This window comes from Aquila chrysaetos, chromosome 3, assembly GCF_900496995.4.
Source record: "Aquila chrysaetos chrysaetos chromosome 3, bAquChr1.4, whole genome shotgun sequence".
Lineage (NCBI taxonomy): Eukaryota > Metazoa > Chordata > Aves > Accipitriformes > Accipitridae > Aquila > Aquila chrysaetos.
In genome coordinates this window covers 17,884,266-17,904,530 of record NC_044006.1, presented here as the reverse complement: position 1 = coordinate 17,904,530, position 20,265 = coordinate 17,884,266, and the positions used below count along the sequence as shown (strand labels likewise).

At 55.6% G+C, this 20,265-nt stretch overlaps 2 protein-coding genes across 7 annotated transcripts in view; both read right to left on the bottom strand.

Annotated features, from left to right (window-relative positions):
* Window positions 1-545: 545 nt before the first annotated feature.
* Window positions 546-6,091, bottom strand: LOC115339420 (CMP-N-acetylneuraminate-beta-galactosamide-alpha-2,3-sialyltransferase 2-like). Of its 6 annotated transcripts, none has more exons than XM_041122654.1 (8): window positions 5,964-6,091; window positions 4,444-4,649; window positions 3,194-3,460; window positions 2,704-2,894; window positions 2,251-2,430; window positions 1,768-1,813; window positions 1,457-1,576; window positions 546-1,359 (listed from the first exon to the last, which is right to left on the bottom strand). In XM_041122654.1, the coding sequence occupies exons 3-8, from the start codon at window positions 3,446-3,448 to the stop codon at window positions 1,192-1,194; spliced, it is 960 nt and encodes a 319-aa protein (XP_040978588.1). In that variant the 5' UTR covers window positions 3,449-3,460; window positions 4,444-4,649; window positions 5,964-6,091; the 3' UTR covers window positions 546-1,191. The 6 variants fall into 6 exon arrangements, with proteins under 6 accessions (XP_040978588.1, XP_029865290.1, XP_040978587.1 ...); XM_030009430.2 differs by lacking the exon at window positions 5,964-6,091 and adding an exon at window positions 5,481-5,613; XM_041122653.1 differs by lacking the exon at window positions 5,964-6,091 and adding an exon at window positions 5,481-5,613 and having other exon boundaries at window positions 4,444-4,645.
* Window positions 6,092-6,567: 476 nt separating this feature from the next.
* The window catches only part of LOC115338870 (arf-GAP with SH3 domain, ANK repeat and PH domain-containing protein 1-like), a 34,281-nt gene continuing 20,583 nt past the window's right edge, over window positions 6,568-20,265 (bottom strand). The window contains 19 exon segments of the mRNA XM_041122648.1: window positions 6,568-6,976; window positions 7,209-7,334; window positions 8,049-8,210; window positions 9,101-9,270; window positions 9,952-10,141; window positions 10,143-10,160; window positions 10,295-10,402; window positions 11,445-11,512; window positions 13,301-13,416; window positions 13,756-13,772; window positions 13,774-13,842; window positions 14,720-14,897; window positions 16,745-16,836; window positions 17,526-17,659; window positions 17,881-18,044; window positions 18,419-18,467; window positions 18,957-18,981; window positions 18,984-19,052; window positions 19,503-19,572. Coding sequence (XP_040978582.1) covers window positions 6,902-6,976; window positions 7,209-7,334; window positions 8,049-8,210; window positions 9,101-9,270; window positions 9,952-10,141; window positions 10,143-10,160; window positions 10,295-10,402; window positions 11,445-11,512; window positions 13,301-13,416; window positions 13,756-13,772; window positions 13,774-13,842; window positions 14,720-14,897; window positions 16,745-16,836; window positions 17,526-17,659; window positions 17,881-18,044; window positions 18,419-18,467; window positions 18,957-18,981; window positions 18,984-19,052; window positions 19,503-19,572 — 1,900 coding nt within the window. The 3' untranslated portion in view covers window positions 6,568-6,901.

The following is a 20,265-nucleotide window of genomic DNA, read 5'->3' as shown; positions in this document are numbered from 1 at the left end:
TTGTCTTTGATAAGAAAGCCAATTACTTGTAAACCTCAGAAAAGCATTGGAGAGCATCACACAGAGCACTGCTTAGCACCTAGAGAAAATAGAGGGAAGGTGAAGGGGCAGGTTAAATGCAAGACTTGTACTCATTGTGGGAAAATAGATATAATGGAGAAGAGAAACAGAAGACACATACAGAGATGGAGATTCTACCTGGAGAGGTAGAAAATAAAGGAAGCTAATAGTTAAGTAATACAGGCTTCTGCTATAAAATGGGAGCTTATGAGTAGGACAGAACCAGTGATTTTAATAGACTGAAAGACCAAAGTGACTAATAGCCATGGAAAAGCTGAGTCTGATTCAAGGCTATTCACATTTGTGAGTGAAAGTGGGAAAAGACATCCTGCTAACCCTGCTCTGGAGGAGAAAACCTCCTTTGGGGAGTTCAGTGTCCAAGGTTTGCAATCTTGTTCTGCAGGGTGGGGCTGAGGTAGATTGTGCTGTCTTTTCAAAGCAGTAAGGGCTCAAAAAGTAAAGCAAATGTTAATAAAAGATTCATGTATGTTTTCAAAGTTTATTCAATATAAGATCATTTCAGCTGTACTTGATTGTCATCTTCTGACTTAGCATGCTTGGTTTTTTTCCTTTCTTACTCTTCTTTGATACAATTTAAAAAATATTTCCTTAGATATAAAAAGACAGGAAGGGAAGATGCCCCTCTCCCCCTGCCCAAAGAACAACCACAAACCTCCCCCCAAAGCCATCAGCGGGTAGAAGTGTCAGCTCTGTCACATGGACAGCCACATTTGAGTAGCTGCCATCACGACCACTGCTGTCACCCAATGGCTTCACAGCCACCACAGGGACATGCACAGCAGCTCACAGGCTCCACAGCCACCTCCAGCCCGACTGTCTCCTCTTCCTCTCTCCCAGCCAGTGTGGGGACAGCCATGCCCACCCTGTGTCTAACCAAATGCAACGTCCCTGATGCCATGGAAGCATGTCACCTCCTGGTACCAATAGTGCCCACCTGGTGGGACCAGCACAAGCAGCACTGAGACCCCCAGGGATGGCAGGGTCTGTGAGCCTGGGCACGTGGCAGCACCGTCAGGGAGAAGCAAGCTAAAGAGCCAAGGCAGCTGGTGGCAGTGCAGGGGGCTGCCAGCTTCTGTGCTAACAGCCTGGCTTCAGTTTCTTGGAAATGCATCATTTGTAGAATAAAATCCTGCCTTCAGCTGCCAATCTCTCGATGATGCTGAATTCGATGTCAGCGTCATGGACCCTCGTCCTGCGAAAGGCTCCAGACCAGCGGTTTTTCTCCCAGTAGTGGTGCCAGTTCCCTTCTCTGTCTGCGCCAAAGCCAAACACGGAGACCTGTGCACACACCAGCAAGGGCCATTGCCGATCGGCCTGGGAATGCATGGACAAGCAGTGCAGTGGTGGTACGGCGGCAGCACCTGGCCGTGCTCACCTGCTGGCAGGCATGCAAGGCGAAGAGCAGGGCTGTGAAGCCAGTGGAGGGGTACCGCCCATGGTGCTGTGTCCAGTTGTCATGGATGTACTTGAGGAAAGCTGGGCTCAGGATCAGCACCTGAGTGGGGAGCAGAGGAGCCATCAGCTGCTCACCATCCTGCGAATGGGACAGCCAGCCCCCCACCACCAGCACAGCCATTGGCCCTCCCATTCGCCAGCTCTGCCCACATCTTGCTGAAAAACAAGCCTGGTCTCTACCCAGAGGAGCCCTGCCTGCCCAGGAGGAGCTGGAGCCCACCAAGCCCTTACCTTGTTTCTATCAGCTTCGATGAACTGTTTCACTCTCACGTATGTGCTGCAAAAGCCAGAGGACAGCAGTGAGCAAGGGGCACTCCGGCTGCCAGGGCCTCTCCTTTGGAGGCGGCTGTTATGCAGAGGGTGGCTTGTCCACCAGCACCTGGCCCCATGGCACCCCCCAGCCCCTTGGGCTGGCCCAGCAGCATCCCCTGGCCTGGCTCTGGGAAGGGACACATCAAGCCCATGGCCCCACAGTGGGGACAGCCACCATTCCCACCCATGGGAATTATGGGACTCCAGGATGCCCAAGCCCTGCAGGACAGCTCAGTGCCTACTTCCCTGAACTTAAGTGCAGATGAATGCCAGGACCCTCGCCCAGGAGCCCTTTGTTCCACCAGGACCATGGTGCCAGGGCCTCAGTGAGGCACCAGGGTCCCCAGGACCACCCCGCGCCGTCTCCAGCACAAGAGATGCTGTCCATTGATGCTGACGCACTGCGTGAGCTCTCCAGTAGAGAAGGCACTGGCCACCCACTGCAGGTCTAGTGGCTTGAAGGGGACAAGAACGAGGTGGACGCCGGGCCCGAGGTCCACTGCACTCTCCGGGTACATAAAGTGATGGGTGGTTCTCATGCCAACATCCAGTTCAAAGCCAGTGATCTTTGCTCTGTTCATCCTAGGGGGATAGCAGGAAGGCACATCCCGAAATGAAGGTGCACGCTGTGCCAGTCCCAGGCTGCTGGTCCCACTGGGCAGGGACACCAGGTCACCCTTGCCAGCAGCAAAGAGGGGACATGGGCAACACAGGGCCAGTGCATGCCCCAGGGTGGGGGGTCTCCAGGGAGCAGGGCCCCCACCGCCATTGCAGGGCCTGGGTTGGTGGATTTTAGAGGGTAGCTGGGGCACACTGAGAAGACAGGGAGGGGCCAAGCCCTTTCGGGTCACTCACCTCAGCACCCAGTCATGGGCATCGATCTGTAGCCCGTGGCCAGACCCCTTCAGCCGCCCTGAGTTCCCCACCACCGCACAAGTCCTGCAGCAAGATGGGTCCCACATGCTGCTGGTCGGGGCCCGGAGGACAGTGAAGAGCTGCTGAATTATGGCCTGGAGCTGGGTGCCACTCTGGGGACCCTGCAGCATCTGGGGGAGCAAGGGCAGTGACAGGCAGCATCAGCCACTCCCCCCACCAGTACCCCCAAAGGGGGATGGAGCCCCACTCCTCCCAGCAGAGCCCTGGGAAAGGCACAGAAAACTCCAGTGGGATATTAGGAAAAGGGTGCGGGACAACCCAGAGAGGTGGGGAGGGTGGTGAGCTGGGGTCCCTGCACCCCTTTCATCCCCCTTCACATCTGCCTGACTTGAGCTTGGCCCTGCCCCACCGCAGACAGATTCAGAGCACCTGGGAAGAACCCCACATTTCTGCCCATGCCCTCACTTACCAGCCACCACTGAACCACATCAGAGGAGAGTTCGTGGGCTGCGCCCGTCAGCAGAGGCCCCATGGCTGTGTTGTAGCGGGAGTTGAACCATGCGGAGCTGTTGGCACCAGGAGCGCAGCAGGCAGCAGGGGCATTGAGGCGGGAGGGAGCCCAAGGGAAGGGGCTGAGGCCATCTGTGGGGGCTCGGAAACATTGCCACAGAACCAGCAGCAGGCACAGGGCCAGCACCACATGCGTGCGCCTCTGGCACAGCATCCCTCATGCAGCCTGCAGCGAGATGTCACAGTGACCAGTGGCAGTGGCACCACAGGACCCCTTCCCACCCACCCTCCCTGCCCAGCCCCCCTGGAACACCCTTGGGCTGCTCACCAACCCTGCAGGGACCTGAAATATAGCCTGGTATGCATTTCTTTTTCAAACTGTTCAGTGGCTTTATTGCTGTGTTGTACTTCTGGCACTGCCGCAGTTACTTAGGTCCAGGCAGGGCTGGCTGGCAGCACATGCTGTAGGAGGGGCTGCTCTCTGCCCACAACACTTTTAGAGTCTGCAAACTGATCAGTGAACAAGTGGCAAAGCATCATTGCCAAACTCCAGCTACCCTCCTGAGTGGCAGCTGCCGGCCCACGAAGCAGCTCCTCTGCTGGCAGCAAGCCCTGCTGCCTCCTCCCTACACACACCAGCCTGTGGAGCAGCTGCTGGGCACAGGAGCCCCTTGGCCTCTCTGCCACTGCCAACACCACGCGGGTTAGGTGCTCCCTCCCCAGTGGCCCTGGGGTATTGCAGCTTCAAGGGCACTGAATCATTGCCAGGAAGAAGGAGCAGGAGGTAGTAACTGCCATCTATGTGCATGAACCTTTCTTAAATACCCATATTTAAATGAGAATTCTGTTCTCCATCTACAAGCAGTCAAGTAAACCTAAAGTCAGAGTGAAAAGGGTTTTCTTGTCCTCAGGGTGTCCATGAAGTGCTTTGCCTCTCAGGACCTGGCTCCCATGGGCTAAGGTGAGAGTGAGGAATAAGGATGTGAGGATACCCTTCATCCCACGGTCAGAATCTACTGCAGCAGATTTTTGCGGGGCGGGGGGCGGTGGTGTACTGGGACAGCTGAAGGAGCAAAAAACCCTCCTGTCCTCACAGGAGCACTCTGTGCTTCTCCCAGTCCCCCGGGTGCTGACATGGGGCTATGGGTCAGCACTGGCTTCATTTCTCCACACTAACCATTTTCTGCGGCTCCTGCAGCACAGACATACCTGCTCACTGTGGTATACAGCCAGCTGCACTGAAATCTGACCCGGAGGCTACACATGTGATAGCAAAACTGCTGCTCCTGGGGGTCCAAGCAACGCGCAGAGATGGGAGATGTGGGGGGGGGGGTGGATGATCCCAGGTGGCTGCAGCAGGTCACACTCCACTGCAAGCCCGCCCTTTCAAAAAGTGACTGAACTGTCAGCTCTTCCTGAAGGGAAGCACAAACAAGCCACCACCAGCATGGCGGAAACGCAGATGTGGGTGCTCCCGAGCAGGAAGCAGCCATGAATTGCTGGCTCTTTGCCCCAGAGGCTCAAGGGGACCTTGAAGGCTCCTGACGCTCTCTCTGCTGGCGGCCGGGGATCCTCATGACTTAGTCTTTTGCCCTCCTGCAGCAGCGACTAGTGTTTGCTGTGCTGGAGGCAAAGAGCACCCATCTGACCTGCTGGCTGGGCCAGGAGCCAGCAGTCCTTTGGGCTGGTTTGTGCACTCAGGGAGCCTCAAGGGTTATTAAGCCACAGCCCATGGAGGGGGAACAAGCTGGCTGGCGGCTGCATGGCTGGCAGCTGCATGGCTGGCACCAGCAGCTCCATTAAGCCCAGAGCCAGGGGACTCAGGCAGCACAGTGAATATATCATGAAGTTTTTTTTGCAGTTGCCCATCGGTGGGGAGGGCAGGGCTCCTGACAGGCAGGGTTGAGCAGCCCCATCTCCCTGCCTGTGCCCATGTGCAGCCCCTGCACCACGGACAGGACCTCTCCACCTGCACCCACATCCCCACAGCAGCTGAAACACCCCCCCAGTCCCTGTGCCCAGAGGTGCCCTTGCCTTGGGGTTCCACAGCCCAGCACCATGGGCCACAAGCCACCACACTGCAGCCATGCAGACACTGCATCAGCCTGCACCCAGTGGCCACAGACCTGGCCCCATCCCCGCTCAGCCCCAAGGGCACACTGCTCCCCAGCCCAACAGCCAGGAAAGAGGCCCTTATGGTGTCGCAACCCCCTGGTCCCCAGCCAGCTGTCCCTGATGCCCCTCACCTCGTCCTCAGAAGTGCCACTGAGCAGGGCCAGGCAAAGGTGATGCTCCTGGGCTCAGTGGCCTCGCCAGTGCTCGTTGAAAACTGCAACAACCACCACGGGAAGAGGAAGTGTTGCACCATGACGTGGGGGAGAACAGAGCCTCACAGTGAGTGGCACAGTGAGGTCAGGACTGCCATCCCTCCTCCGGCAGTACCCACACCCTGACATACCAGCACGGCCCTCCCACACAGCCCAGCACTGCACCGGCCACCGGTCCTTCTGGAGCCAGAAGGCCTGGCCATGTTCCCAGGGCTGAATCAGGAAATTCATCATTAAAATGTTTCTCTGAGGGTAGGAGAAGCTGCCTGGGTTGGAACTACCCTCCTGCCCCTATGGGTCCTGCTGGGATGGCTCAACTTCTGCCAACACTGACACCAGCAACATGGAGGTCTCAACAGCATCGTGCATCCAGCACCTCACCAGCTGGTTTCTTTTGCTCACCTGGATGGTATTTTGTCTCAGAGAGGACAGAGGAAGGCTGTGAAATGTGCCTTGGCAACTGGAAAAACACAGTCAGTGGAGAAAAGCCATGCAAGCTGAATCGTGAGTAATTTTATCCAAGGTGAGGTCAGCCCTCTTTGCTCTGATGCCTGCAAAGAGGTTTGGTGCCTGAGGGAGAGCAGCAAAGAGAAAGGATCTAGAAACTGAAAGTAGAACAGTCCTGTGAAATACAGAGCACCAAAGAGACAGTGTTTATTGCTGGCAGGCCTCTCCACCATTGCTGGGGGGCCAGGCACCGAAGGAGCAATGCCCTGAGCTGCCACGGAGCACATTTGCTGGAATACAAACAGTGAAACCTGGGTGGGAGGAATTAGGGACAGCACAGGCTTGAGGTGGTGCTGGCTCCACAGCACCCATTTGTATTTCCAGGCTCCCAGCATGCTCAGCCGTTAGCAGAAGCCCCTTTCCCACAGGTTTGCATGCCAGTATGGCTCCACTTACAGCTCCAGAGCCCCACAGGGTGCAGTGCTGCTCCACTCTACCATTGTTTCCATTGTTTCCATTAGCACCAGCAGAGTACCACAGGACAGGCAGCATGGTCAGGGCAAGGCAGGAGCCAGGCATTTGACAACAGAATGGGCCAGGGTTGTTTCCTGCATGGGGATGTGGCTGGGGCAGGATCACATCTGTGGAGTATGTATGTTGTCGTGTTCTCTCCCTTTGGCTGGCCAAGGGATCCTCGGGGACAGCCTGGCACTGCTGGCAGCCCATGGGAGGAGTGGGCTTGGGGGACAGGGATGCTCTGGCAGCAGAGGTGAGGGAGGCAGCACTGGGTGAGGTAGCACTCCCAGCCTGCTCATCCTTGGGGCCCTTGGTGCAGATGGGAGCTTGGGGAATAAGCAGCTGATGAGCTCTTCCTTCCTGAATTGAAGCAGCTCTTACTCATTGAGCACATGAACGAATGAAGCAGGGAAGACACCTTGTCTGTGAGGCTGTCCTTCAATCCACCCTCTCTGTGGGGAGAAAGGAAGGAAAAGGATCGGTGAGCGTACCACAGGGGTGTTAAGGGGGATGAGGAAGTGGCCCCATAACAGCTGCCTTTGATTGCCAAGGAAAAGATGGAAGATGGAGAGACAGATGCAGAGCAGGAGATGACAATGGGTGTGACAGTCATGGGACAGAGGCAAGAGATGGATGGAGAGTGATCATGCACATCCCAGTGCCAGTCACCATATGCAGGTTCACTCCCCACCAGTTGCTGTCCTCCTTTTCAGACACCACAATGATCTCGCATGCACGGAAAGTCAGCTCATCTTCCCAGTCACCATTGCAGTCATAGAGAGTGCAGACCCTGCAGAGTAGCAGTCTGTTCTGCAAGCAGGAGAGAGCATCATCAGGTCTCCTCAGCTTCATGACACACAAACTAAAATAACTCTACTGTCTTGATCCCAAAGCCCCTGGCAAAGATGTGAGAACCAAGGATGAGAGACTGAGAAGTTTCCCGTGCAGAGGTAGCAGGTCACCTGCTGGGAGTTTAGGTGGGACAGGGATCCACAAGACACCTCCTTCTGCTGGAGCATCCTTCCAGAGGCACCTGCTCTTCTGCCCCAGGACTGCGGCATGTGCAGTTGCACTGTCTGAGGTCCTAGTTCTCTCAGGGCAGGTCTGTGCAAGGAGTCAGCGGTGCTGCTCAGCCCAACCTCAGGAACAAGCAACCCAAGCAAGGTCCCCCTAATGAAAGGGCTCTGCCTCTGCACAGTGTCCTCGGGGGGAAGGGGGGGGTCCCCTGGAGCACAGAGAGGCAGGGCCAGTGTGGACACCGCACCCTTGTCTGTGTCCAAACTGCACCCTGACCTGCCAACAGCCCAAATACATAAACCAGGCTTCCCTCAAAAGGCAGTGGAGCCTTATGGGGATTTTGGTAGTGTTCCCAGCACTTAGCAGGGAGATGTCAATGCCAGGGAAGTCACAGCAGAAGTGCTGGGAAGAGAAGTTGCTGGGGACGATGCCAGCTCAGTTCAAAACCAAAGGTGATAAATATGGGCAGATGTGGGAAGCCGAGCTGAGCTGATCCTGGCCACCTACCAAACTGCTCCTCCGAGGAAGAAGAGGTGGGACATCCCAGGCATGGCCAGAACATGGATTTGGCTCCTGGAGGGATCGGTGTGGGCCAGGCTGTCCCACTTTGCTGGAGCCAGGTGTGCAGAGGGGATCTGTGGCTTTCAAGGCACCTATGACACAATCAGGCTGGTCATCTCCTCCCACTTTTCATCATGGGTAGACAACAGTAACCACCACTGTCGTGCAGCATGGTCCTCCTCCCATGGTACAGTGTGGGCAACAAGCACGCCATCAGTCTGGGAGCTGGAAAGGGGAGGGACTGGAGTGGGGGTGGAGGGGGCAGCAGGGGAAGGGGACATCGCCAGGAAGCAGAAGAACATAGAGTGGAGACTGAGATGAGGTGTGTTACCAGGAGGTGGGAGATGCGCTGTGCAGCTCCAAGGTGCCCCAAGAGCTGCCAGCACCAGGGGAAGGAAGCAGCTCCCACGGGTCATGCGCTTGGCACCCTCCAACCCCCCCATGCTCCCCATGCTGCTGAGCTCTGCTGGGATAGGGCTGGTTCCCAGAGGCACCTGGAGGCTTCAGCTGGCCAGACCTCCACCCCGGAGCACCCAGGGCTGCTGCTGGCAGCACTCACCCCTTTGTCAAATGGTTGTGTTGTGCAAGCCACTGCCTCAGCCCCTAGCCTGCCACCCTGCCTGGATATGGAGAGGGGGGGCATCTTTCTGCCATGGGACACCCATGGAAACAAATCCACTGCCTGAAAGACAGGGACGGGGTCATTCCCTTTTCTGAATTCAGCATCTCCAACAGCCCAGCAAACCCCAGAATAACCCTGCCCAGGAGGTACTGGTGTCTGACAGCTAGGGTCATGCCATCCAGTGCTGCAGGTCCCACAGCTCTCCCAGCCCCACGTCCAAGCAAGAGGCCTCCTGGGCCTGATCCACAAACAAGGCTTGGCCAGACAAAGCCACAGACAACCTGACCTAGTGCGGCTGCTGGACTGCAGACCTCCAGCAGGTCCTTCCACCAGCGTGGTCTGGCTCCTGCCCCTCCTGAACCTGTCCTTTCATTACCTGAAGGATTGGGCTGGGCTGCTCAGAGCTGAGCGGTACCCAAGGCACTGGCTCTGAGGATGTGTGCTTGTGCTTGATGCTCAGGGGCAGGGGTGGGCTCCACCTGCTTCTTGTGTCCTCAGCAAAGATGAATGAGCTGGTAAGGAAGGGTGGATATGCCCCCTGGAGAGCTAAACACAGAGCAAGAATGGATCAGGGGTCAGCAGCAAGCTGGCACTGAGCAGGGCTCTTGGGGTGAAGCTCCCGGGGAGAATGGGCACAAATGCATAGGCAGGGATTTTCTTTCCTCTGCTTGCAGGTCTGACTTGAGAAGTGCATCAGGTTGGAAGCAGAGCTGGGACTGGCATAGGGGAAGTCAGGCACGACTTGGTGAGTTTCCCGGAAAGCAGGGTGGATTCTTGGAGGTGGGAGATGCCATGGGAAGAGTGGGCAAGGACAGTGGGAGCTGGTCTTGCTAAGGAGCAGAACTGCGATGCTGCTGCTATTTCTGCCAGCAGCTTTGTCTTCCCAGCCCTGTCTCTAAAGACGTGCTCCTCTGCCTCTCCCAACAGCAGGAACATTTGGGAAGGGACAGTGCATCCTAACGGCACCAGCGCAGAAGCTCCAAGGGTGAGCATACATTCTGCTGCTCTTCAAAGCAGGGATCAGTGCTAGGACAGACCAGCTAACAAAAGCCAGCCTTGGTCCCTCAAGGAGCAGAGGACCAAAGGGTGCCCTAGGGCACCAGACAACTCCTCACACCCCATCAAGGGCCCAGCTCCCTCCCAGACCACCCTCTGCCAATGGAGCCAGGCTACAGCAGCAGCAGCTCACCCAACCAGCCCCTGCAGGACCCCGTTGCAGGGTCTCACCTGGCTTTGCCTGCTGGGGTAGGAATGGAGGCATGTAGGAGGGGGCCAGCAGCACAGCCAGGCTGCGGAGGTGGGCAGCTGGTGGGGGGGGGCAGGTGTCCGGCCACCCACCCCAGGGCACTGCCCCTGCTGCCTCTGGCTTGGAGGCAGCAGCAGGGGGTTGGTAGCAGCTCTGGGGATGGGCAGACCCCCCTCTTCATAGGACCCAGCTAGGAAAGGGATATTTGCGGATTAGACAGAGCAGGTACGGCTGGGCAGGTACAGGAGTGCCTGCTCCAGCACAGTGGGAGTGGGGGCAGTGGCAGCACGCGTGGCCCCAAGCCAGAGCCTGTCAGGACCTCACCTTCTCATCCAGGTCTTCATCACTTTCATACATGTCATCTTGGCCCAGCCACCACTCACACTCCACATGGACATGGGGGGGTGAACTGATTGCTCTGGCCTGCAGCAGCTGGGGTACAGAGGGCCTACCTGAAGACCCATCAGCCCTGTGTGGCAGTACACTTCCCCCCCATCCTGCCAGCAGGAAACGAAACTTCTCCAGGCAGGGAGAAGGGGAAGAAAAAAAAAAACAACCCGAAACCCTGGAGGCCGCAGGTTGAAATTTGAACTGGCCAATCGAGATGTACCAGGTACACTGAGGTGACCTTCTTGGCCTCTAGGGATTAAATGACCACAGGTCAGATTTGACAGGGGTATAAACGGGGTCCTGCCAGAGGACATGTTGGAATCAGTCCTCCTCGGAGCAGCTGGTCTGCAGTTGGGGACACCCCCTCGGGTTGGGGCACCATCCGAGGTAACTCCTTGAGGGAAAGAGCCCTCAGCTTTTAGGTGAGTGATATGCGCATTTTGAGCCATCACTTTAAATCTTGGAGATTCTTGAGTCGGCTGTGTAGTATTAATTCTTTTTACATCGTTGAGTCTGTGGTTTATAAAATGTTACTGGACTTCTAACTAACTTTTTACTGAAGAATAAATCTGAGTTTTAGCACCTGTTGGATTTGGTTATGAGTGCATCCATAACACCCTGTCCTGCCCTATAACCCACACAGGCAGCTGCTGGCCCCATCTCCAAGCACCCATCAATCAGGGCAACATCTGCAAGCTGCAAGTGGTGCTTCTCAGGTGTGAGGGGGTTTTGCGAAGGTCTCCAAACACACAAATCAGGACATGGCAGAAGCAAGACTTGGACTTGCTGAGGAGATGCACTCAACCCATGCAGCCTCAGTACAGCTCCAGGTCCCCTGCCCAGGCACAGTGTGACCCCTTGCCTTGCCTGTCCCAAACTGCTCTGCCCTGAGGGACCCCATGCCAACAGGGCCAGCACCTGCTGGACCCCTCCACACCCTCCTCTGCATCCCACACTAACACTGGACATGCTGAAGGGTGCAGGTGGCCCTGCAGGACACCTCTGCATGGTGCGGGTCCCCCGCCACTCTCTGCTGCCAGGATGTGTCCCAAAACCAGAGAGGTGATGAGACACAGTGTCTTACCAGCTCTTCACACAGGGGATGTTTCATCCTCCTGGCAACATCCAGGGCCGTCTCTCCTGCTTCATTAGCTGCGAGGGGGGGAAACAGCAACCTTGAACACCACAAGCCCGTGCTGTGCTCAGTGAATTGCAGAGCAGTGCTGCTTTCAGGGCATCTGGGGGCAAATAAGCCTAAAAGAAGGGACAGCCTAAACCCAGACCAAAACAAAGGTTCAGGCCAGTAAGGGATGGTGGTGGGAAGATGAAGAAAAGGGCAGGAGCTGAGACACCCAGATAAGGAGAGAAAGGAACACTAGTAAATCCTGATGACTCACAGAGATGGGACAGGATAGAGGGACAGAAAAGCTTAGTTACTACCAGAGCCTAAAGGCTACAAAACCAGAGGAGGACTCCATAGCTGGCACCCCTTGTCCTCTGTGTCACTGCAGGGAGCTTTGGGCAGACCTGATATGCGTGTCATGACGCCTGGTGGACACACAGACTGCCCAGACACCCAGGTGCCAGTGCCTGCAAGCAGGCGTGTGAACAAGCAACAACCATTTTTACTTCAGTTTCACTTTAAACTAAAACCCCTTCCACTCCTGGGAGATCTGTGATGGTGTTGCTATAACTCCACAAGTTCTGCAAAACCCCTTCTTGCAACACAAGCTTGGCTGGGGAGAGGTGGGCTGGGGGGGAATCTGGGGAAGGGGGAGGGTGGGAGAAGGGAACAGCAAGAGGTCTGCACCCTGAGGGACCACAGAGCATCCCCGGATCAGCAGCAGGGTCTGCTCCGTGGATTCAAGGTGCTCAAGGTACCAGTGGTAGTCAGTAAAGACAGGCCAGGCATGGCTGCACTCAGCATAGCTGAGGAAGTGAGAAATTTGGCTGTCACATCACAGTGTGACTGGGGGACATGCACCCAGCTCCTGCCACCCCGCTGTTGTCTCTTTGCCTTCTGGGGGGCTGCCACCACGCTGCCTGGAGCAGGAAATGGGAGCATCTCAGGAACATCTCAGGCGGCAAGGCTCAATGCACCTACCAGCTCAGCTAACACCTGATTGTAGAAACATTTGTGCCCTCTCATTTCACCCAGGATCTTAGTTTTAAAGCTCACTTCTGTGTTGTGAAGAGGAGATTCATGGGCAGAGTATAAATGGTTGGACCTGTAATCTGAGCTCCAGAGCACCAGCACACACTGTCTCTGAACCAGCACTTCCACAGCCCTCCCACTGGCTGTCCAGCATTGTAGTATTGGTTTTGAAAATGAGTTAAGTGCCTGTTTTGGCTCCTGCTGTGCATGTGCTGCATGTGGAAGACCAGCTCAGGCAGTGTATGCCTTGCTGGGCTCTGGCAGCTCAGTGAGCCCACCCCAGTGCAGTCTCACCACGGAGCTGCCAGTAGCAGGCAGGCCTTGTCCACCTGGGAGAGGGACAAGTGAACCAGGTCAGGAGTACCCCAGAGCAAGCTGGTTCCTCCCTAGGGAGCAGAGAAGCATCCCCTGTTCCGAGCTGGAGAGCAAAGCCACCACTTTGGACCCAGGCTGTCAAGAGCAGGAACCTGTGGTCACCCCACTTGTGAAGGGCCATGTGCACCCCAAACCAGCTTGTGAATGCTGCTGAGCGTGGAGAATCAACCAAGAGCAGTGTCAGAGCAGGACACCTCGCTGGACATGTGGAGAAGATCCTGGGGCTGAGGCTGTCACCCTGCGGGCAGGGTGCCCATACAATGCTGTTATCAATCCACCTCTCCTCAGCCTCTCCCCAGCCACAGACAAGCACTGCTGAGCACTGTAGCAAGGCTAAGGAGGTGTTTCCAGAGAAGAGCTGAGAAGACAGTCTGTGTGTGTACAGGGTGGGGGATCCCACAGCCACTCACTGATGGTGATGTTGGCTTTGGCCTTCAACAGCAGTTTGACACACTCGGGTTTGTTGTGAAAGCAGTAGTAGTGAAGCGGCGTGTTCCCCTCCGCCATCCGCTTTGCCAGGCTCCCGCTGCAGCAGAGGGTGGATAATGTCAGCACCCCTGGGAAGAGCTGCTGGCCCTAACCACAGCAAACACTGCCTGGTGCTGGCACACATGTCCTTATTCCCACCTCACCCAAAGAGGTGGCCGCCACCACCACCACACCTCAACTCAGAGTTGATGAGGGAACCCAAGACCCCTCTGATCTAGGGGTAGTTACTCCAAGCTCAGCCCAAGGCAGATTTGCTGGGAAGCCTGCCCTGCTGATTTTTCTCTTTTTTTGGAGCATTTTGGAGAAGATCATCAGTCTTGCACCTTTCACTAGCATAGCTTAGCCATCACAAGCTGACTGGGTGTCATGAGCTTACCTGTTCTGGACAAGAAAAATCAACAATATGCAAAGAGGTACAATCAGACAACAGCACTGCCAGGTGGAGAATGGTCTCCCCACATTCCTGTAACCAAGAAAAATACAGCAAGGATGAGACTGTGCCTGTCTGCACCACCACCGCAGATAGGAGCACTGACCTTCAGGGACTGTCCTTACACGTTTAAAAACCCTGAGGAACAGGTTTGACTGTCTCTTCAGAGCACACCAAGGCTGGTGAGAACATAGTTAACATGCATAGAGCCATGGCTCATGGCTTCATGAAGAAGAATCAATCAGTCCCTTTTCACATTTAGAAACTGAGGCAAAGGTGACTTTTCTCCCCAGGCCAGTGGCTGAACTTTGCCGAGTCCACAATCTCACCAGAGACCCGGGGTGTGCAATGGCTGCTCCCCGTGGAGCTGCTTCTTGCTTGCCATTTTGTCCCAAGACATCCCATACTGATGGTGCTTCTTGCTCACTGCAGCATTTTGCTCCTTTGCTTTTACTCTGGAGGATACCCACTGGTGTCCTTGCTTGCAAAGGGGATGGCACAGTGGTGTGCCTGCAGTTCCAAGGGTTAGGGCTGTGCTCTCTTCTTGCACTTACAGCAAGGAGCCACGCTGCAATTTTGCAGGAAAAAATGCTGCCCTGATCTTTCAGCCTACAATGAGACTTGGATGTCCTGAGGAAATCCTCTCAGAAATTTACAAGTAAATCTCAGCTACAAACTGGCCTTTTGAAAGCCTTGGGCTTGTGGTTATGACTTCTGCCCCTCCACCAGCACAAGGTGGGCTATGGGGTTGCAGCCATAAAACCTCCCTCTGCCATGATGTTCCTCACCCTGCTCACAGAAAGCACCTTCTTCATCAGAAAATTCTGTCCCCTCCTGGGCACAGGGACCGTTATGGACAAGCGACAGCAAAGTTCTTTGCCATATGGGCCTACAGAACAAGTGGCCGTACCTGCAGAGGTGCCAACACAGGCTTGCTCAAATCCATGTTCTCTGCATATGCTTGGAGCAAAGAAAATATGTCCTTGTCCTTCACAGCTTCTGGGAGGCTGGAGCACTGAGCAGCAGGGCTCCTCTTGGCATATTTCTTCCTGACATACTTGGAAATGATGAAATTTTTCTGAAAGGCCCTGGCAGAGACCAGCCAAATGAGAGTTAGGGGCCACAGAGTGATACAGTGAGCATCCCAGGGCTACCCTCCTCCTCTCCCACTGTCCCAGCCACCTTCCCTCTCCCTCCTTCAGACCTGCTAGGCAGTTTAGCATCACTCCTCTCTCTGTCACATTCCCCAAACTCCTCTGCAGCAGCATTCATAGTAACTCTTACAAAACACTGTGGTTTTCTTAAAGCTTCCTCTCTTGCAGTAACATAATTGAACAAGAACTTGACTTTCATGCATTTAAAGTGCGAGCAAGCCCTGCGAGTGCTGGTGGCGAGGACCCCTGCACCCACCATGGGGAGCCAGAACCAGCTCCCTGTCTTTCCTTCCAGCGGGGATCCCACTGCCTTCATCCAACACCCCAAAAGTCTTGTGCTGGGAGGGATGGGGAAGGGTCAGTGCTTCTCCTCCTCTCCCAGGCACTCATTGCTTTCCAGAACCTCCTCTATCACGCCTGCTCAGGGATGAGGAGCCCTGACTCCTGCACCCTTCCCAGGTGGGAGACGCTCAGGGGTGCACTGGGGATTTATGTACAGTCCTGGTGGTGTTTTCTTCTCTCTTCTCCCTTCCCTGCCTCCCTAGCCCTGACCCATCCTTTGCCTTTCAGACCCCTCTGCCCTCACAGTTCATTACTGGGCTCAGCTCCCTGATGGTGGGAATTAGGGGAACGAGCAGAAATCTCAAAGACTAGGAAACACCACATGGCATGAACTGGCTGAGAGTATCTATGGGTCAGGAACAGCTTCCAGACAAGGACTGGCTGAGTAAGCTGGGATTCTCCCCATGAGAGGTCAAGAACAGCAGAAGCAGTGGCCGGCCACAGGATCTGGGGTGGTTGCAGGTGCCCTGGGGGCAAAGGAGTGCTCCAAACAAAAAAGGCCATTGAGGAAGAGCTGAATTATTCATTTCATGCAGTTTCAGTTTCCCCAGCATCCAAGCGAAAGGGTAGATCTGGCAACTTAGATCTTGACCGTGCTGTTCCACTTCTATTTTCCAGCTCTCCCAGATCAATGCTGCTCTCTCCCTGTCAAGTGCAGTTCCTTATTCAGCTATTCATTGCAGGGTAGGTGCCCTAGTCAGGAATTACATGCCTGTAATGGAACATAATCATGCCTCTTCTGCCTGCTCTCCAGCCTCCTGAAAGTCCCCTTAGCCACTGACAATAAGCACCCCAACTATATGTTTCCCCCAAGAGCTCTGCTGCATGCCAGGTTTATGGCACTAAGCCTGAAGAAGCCCCCAGCTATCACTGGTACCAGCCATGCCACCCCAGCTCTCCCCTGTCCTCTGCAGAGCCTAGAGGCTGGGGCGCTCCGGGATGAAGGACAGGGGGTTCCTGCATCCTCAGCAGATACTTGCTCAATGTCCACACTGATCCCACCAACCCTAGGCCCCAGCCACTAGACACAGTGAACTGCTCTGCACCGTGCAAGTCCCTGTCCCACTCCACCCTCCCGCCCTTCTGTGCCCCACTGATGTGCAGCCAGGGCTGTCCTGCTTGGCAGCTCTGTTTGGTTTTTATGTTTCTTGTCTTGCTTTTCCCTTTCCAGCACCAATTCCTCAATCCTTGTCCTGACCTCATGGCCAATCCTTGAGCTGTCCTGCTGGCTCTTCTTCACTTTTCTCTCCTTTATCAAACTTTTCCTGCTAGGTTTGGTGAAATTGCTTCTGAAGGGAAGTTACAGTCTGGAGAGGAGATTGAGCAGTGCCATGTGCCTGGTCACTGCAGGGAGCACACAGGACCGCAGAGCGTGTGCCCATGTGTGAGGGCCTCATATCTAACCTCCCACAAAAAACAGCTCTTGCAGAGCAACTCACATGTCACTGTGCACTGTGGGCTTCAGGGAAAAGCTGGGGAGATTCGCTTCCAAGATGTTGTTGAAGCCAGAGTTGCCAATATTCCTTGCCAGCTGCAAAACAGCCAAACTAGAGGTGACATGGGACATGCAGCAGATCTACATGCATGGCAGCAGGAGGGGGAGCTCCAGGCTGAGACCCTGACCAGTTATTGAGGGGATGTCAAGGAGTGCCAGGATGTGTGTGCCCAAGGGCCGGAGACTCTGCCCTGACTCCTGCTGCTGAGATCTCCCAACTCCAGCAGTGCAGCCAACCCTAGAGCTGACCCCTAGGCTCAGATCTGGGCAAGCAGTGATCCCTGCTAAACATTCCCATCCCCTTCCCTGATGCCCACCAGCTGCCGGCAGCTCCCATCACAACCCTACCAAACCCATGAGCACCTGGAGCATTGTGGTGCTAAAACAACCCCATGCAAAGTCTCCAACCTCCTGCCTGCCCCACATTCTGCTCTACCCCAGTTCAAGCTTGGCCCTGCCCCGCAGCTCCCCTGCACCAGGGGACACAGTTGGGGAAAGGAGACTAGGGAGACAGGTGACCCAGCAACCATGAGATGACTCCCTCCTCTCCTCTATGAAGATGACGATTTCTGCCACAATAACTACTAAACCCTGGGAATTACTCATACAGGTGAGTATGGATCAGTTTAACAGGTGAAATTTAACACTGAATTAACTTAGTTTCAAGAAGGCCACAGCATAAGCAGGGGGAGGCTTGAGGACAGAGCACACTGGCAGTGTCCTACCAGCAATTCAGAGGTTGCCAGCTTGTCCAGAGACAGTGACTGGGTGCGGGAGAGATGCACACCCATCTCTCTGTGAATCCCAGAGCACTCGATGCAGATCAGGATGCCCAAGTTAATGGAGAGCCAAGTGGGATCTGTAGAGACAAGACTGCCAGGCTCATGTGCATGTCCTGCCTCTCCTCCCCACCGCCCCCCCACCCCAGGGCACAAGTTCCCCAGCAGGGCAGAGGGGAATGGCAAGACCCCAGATGCCTGCAGGTCTCCAGGAGCTGGATGCCACAGAGTGCAGGGCTGAGCTCTGCCTGTCCAGCAGGGAGGACGCCCAGTGGACCCACGGCCATGGGCTGGCTCTCACCTGGGGCTGAGCAGTCGCAGCACTCCCTGTTCCCAGGCATGCCTCTGACCTCCTTGATGATGGCCCGGGTCAGCTCCTCCTGGCTGCTCTTCCCTCCACCCTGTGCCTTGCTGAAGGCCATGTTCAGCGCCTCCTCCTTGCTGTTGCTGAGGACAGACACCCAGCTGCACGGGCAGAAAGTGGCTTAGGAGCAGGGTACCATGTAGTTGTGCTCGGGCTGCAGGGTGAGGAGGGCAGCGGGGCTCATCCCACTGCTGCGGGGGAGATCCCACTCTGCCCCAGTCTGCATAGCAGCCACCACACACGGAGGTCCTGCACGGTACTCCAGCAGCAAACTGGGTACCAAGGAGCCTCCATCAAGCTCCATGTCCTGTTCACGGCCAGCCAGCCCCCCTGGAGTGACTGGGACATGGTCAGGATGGGAAGGGCATCGAACAAGGGGCTGTGGCGTGCTGCTCAATTAGCCAAAGAGCTGGCACTTTAGCAGCAGCCAGAGGAGCATTTTTTTGGTCCACAGCAAGGCACTGGCAGTACTTACACAACACAGTCCTGCTCATCCTCTGCCAGGAAGCGGTACGTGTGGTTGTCTGAAACACACAGAGCCAGTCTCCTCTAGGCACTCTGCTTGTCCATCTCGCTTGCTGGGCTCACAGCAGGGCACAACATGCCTGAGCTGGGCTCAGCAGAGCCAGGAGCAACCTTGAGACCAGGCAGCTGGGGGTGACAGTCACCTCCATCTCACTCAACACGTCCCCAGTGCACCCCAGGCAAAGGGACCTGCTCCTGTATCAGGAATGAGGGATGCTGGTGTTAGCTAAGCTGCAGCCCAGAAGCTATACTTGCACGGTTCCCCTCACTGCCCCATGGTATTGCTGCCTATCTCACACTCTGCATGTGCATCACTGCTCCTGAGCAGAGCTGCCTCCTGGCACAATTTCCCCAGGGTAATCCCCTCAAGCTGGCCCAAAGCTGCAAAACATCCCCTCATCCCTGCCCGCACTGGCTTTCTCAGTCCAAAGCACCGCCGCCTCCCTGGGCCCTTCCAGGAAAAAAAAAGGGCAGGCACCAGCACTCACAGGAAACCAGATCAAAGCATATTTTTTTTTTTTGTCATTCATGTTTGGCTTCACCTGGCAGGTCAGTAAATTCAGCTTGGCTGGTGGGCAGTTGAGCTACAAGCAGAATGATAAAGCATCAAAGGACTGTGGTCCAGGGGTGACAAGCACCACCTGGCTCTGGAGGCAGAGCCACGGCTCTGCCTTGTGCCCAGCACTTTTTGTCTTTGGCTCTGCTCTCAGGAGCAATGCAAGAAATAGCAACACAGACCTTTTCTTTCCCAACAGCCATCCCATGCTTGGAGCCAGGTCCCCAGGCTCATGCCCCTCCATGCACATAGGCACACGAGGACCTCCTGTGTTTGTCTAAAGCTCTCTTGGGTTGCAGGGACTTAAGTCTCAATAGAAAGCCTCCTATGCCAGGGCAGCCCAGCAGGGCAAGCAGCAGGCACAAGGGCTCTGATGAGCCCCAGGAAGCCACTGGCATGCCTGGCAGTGGCAGGCTGTGCAGACCCTGAAGGGGCAGCAGCTCCCAGGTAGGAGCAGAGTGGAAGAAGCAGTTCCTACCATGCTGTGAGAGATGGTCAGGTAGCCATTGCTGATGGTGCATTTCCTCTTCTGCCAGACTTTTCTCAACCTGGAAATGAGCAGAGGGTGAGCTGAGAGGACACAAACAGGGAGGAGCAGATTTGCAATGCAGCACAGCGCTGGCAAATGCAAGAGCCATGCAAGGCACAGCATGGGCCCGCAGCTCTTGTCAGACATGCTGGCTGGGCTGCCGTGGATGGGGTCTGTCACTCTTGGTCTGTTCTGGGCTGAGAAGGAGCCACCATATGGCATAAGACAGGCTTGTACAGACAGGCAGCACAGCTGCTGTGGAGGTGATACAGGTGCAGAGCAACAACTGGGGCAGCTGGATCTGCTAGCAGAGCACAAAGCCCTTTGCAGAAGCCCTCAGCAAACATCCAAGACCATCACCTCTAAATTGCTCCCAAGCTGGTTTTCCTGTGCCTGCCATTCGGGGCAGACCATAACATGGGGGAAAGGTAGACAAGATACACCCAAAAGGGGAGAGACTGAACTTCAGTCTGCAGTGAAGGCAACTCCTGAGCCCCCATTCAGTATTTTCTGTCCAGTTTCAGGTTTCTCTAGGACACTTCACAGTCCTTTCCAGGTGTGCAACTCTCCCAGTGCAGGAGCCCTGTGATTCCCAGCAAGCATACTCCCACGTACTGGTGGGAGATGATCCTCTTTCCAAAGACAGGGGAGTGCTTTCCAGGAGCTCAGGGTCTGGCGCCTGGAAGAGGGGCACAGGATGGCTACTGGCTTG

Coding starts and splice junctions, on each gene's coding strand:
- LOC115339420 (XM_041122654.1), bottom strand. CDS start 3,448: ATGCTGTGCCAGAGGCGCACGCATGTGGTGCTGGCCCTGTGCCTGCTG. Junction 2,895..3,193: donor ATGTGGTTCAGTGGTGGCTG/GTAAGTGAGGGC, acceptor TTGCTCCCCCAG/ATGCTGCAGGGTCCCCAGAG. Junction 1,577..1,767: donor TCGAAGCTGATAGAAACAAG/GTAAGGGCTTGG, acceptor CTCCCCACTCAG/GTGCTGATCCTGAGCCCAGC.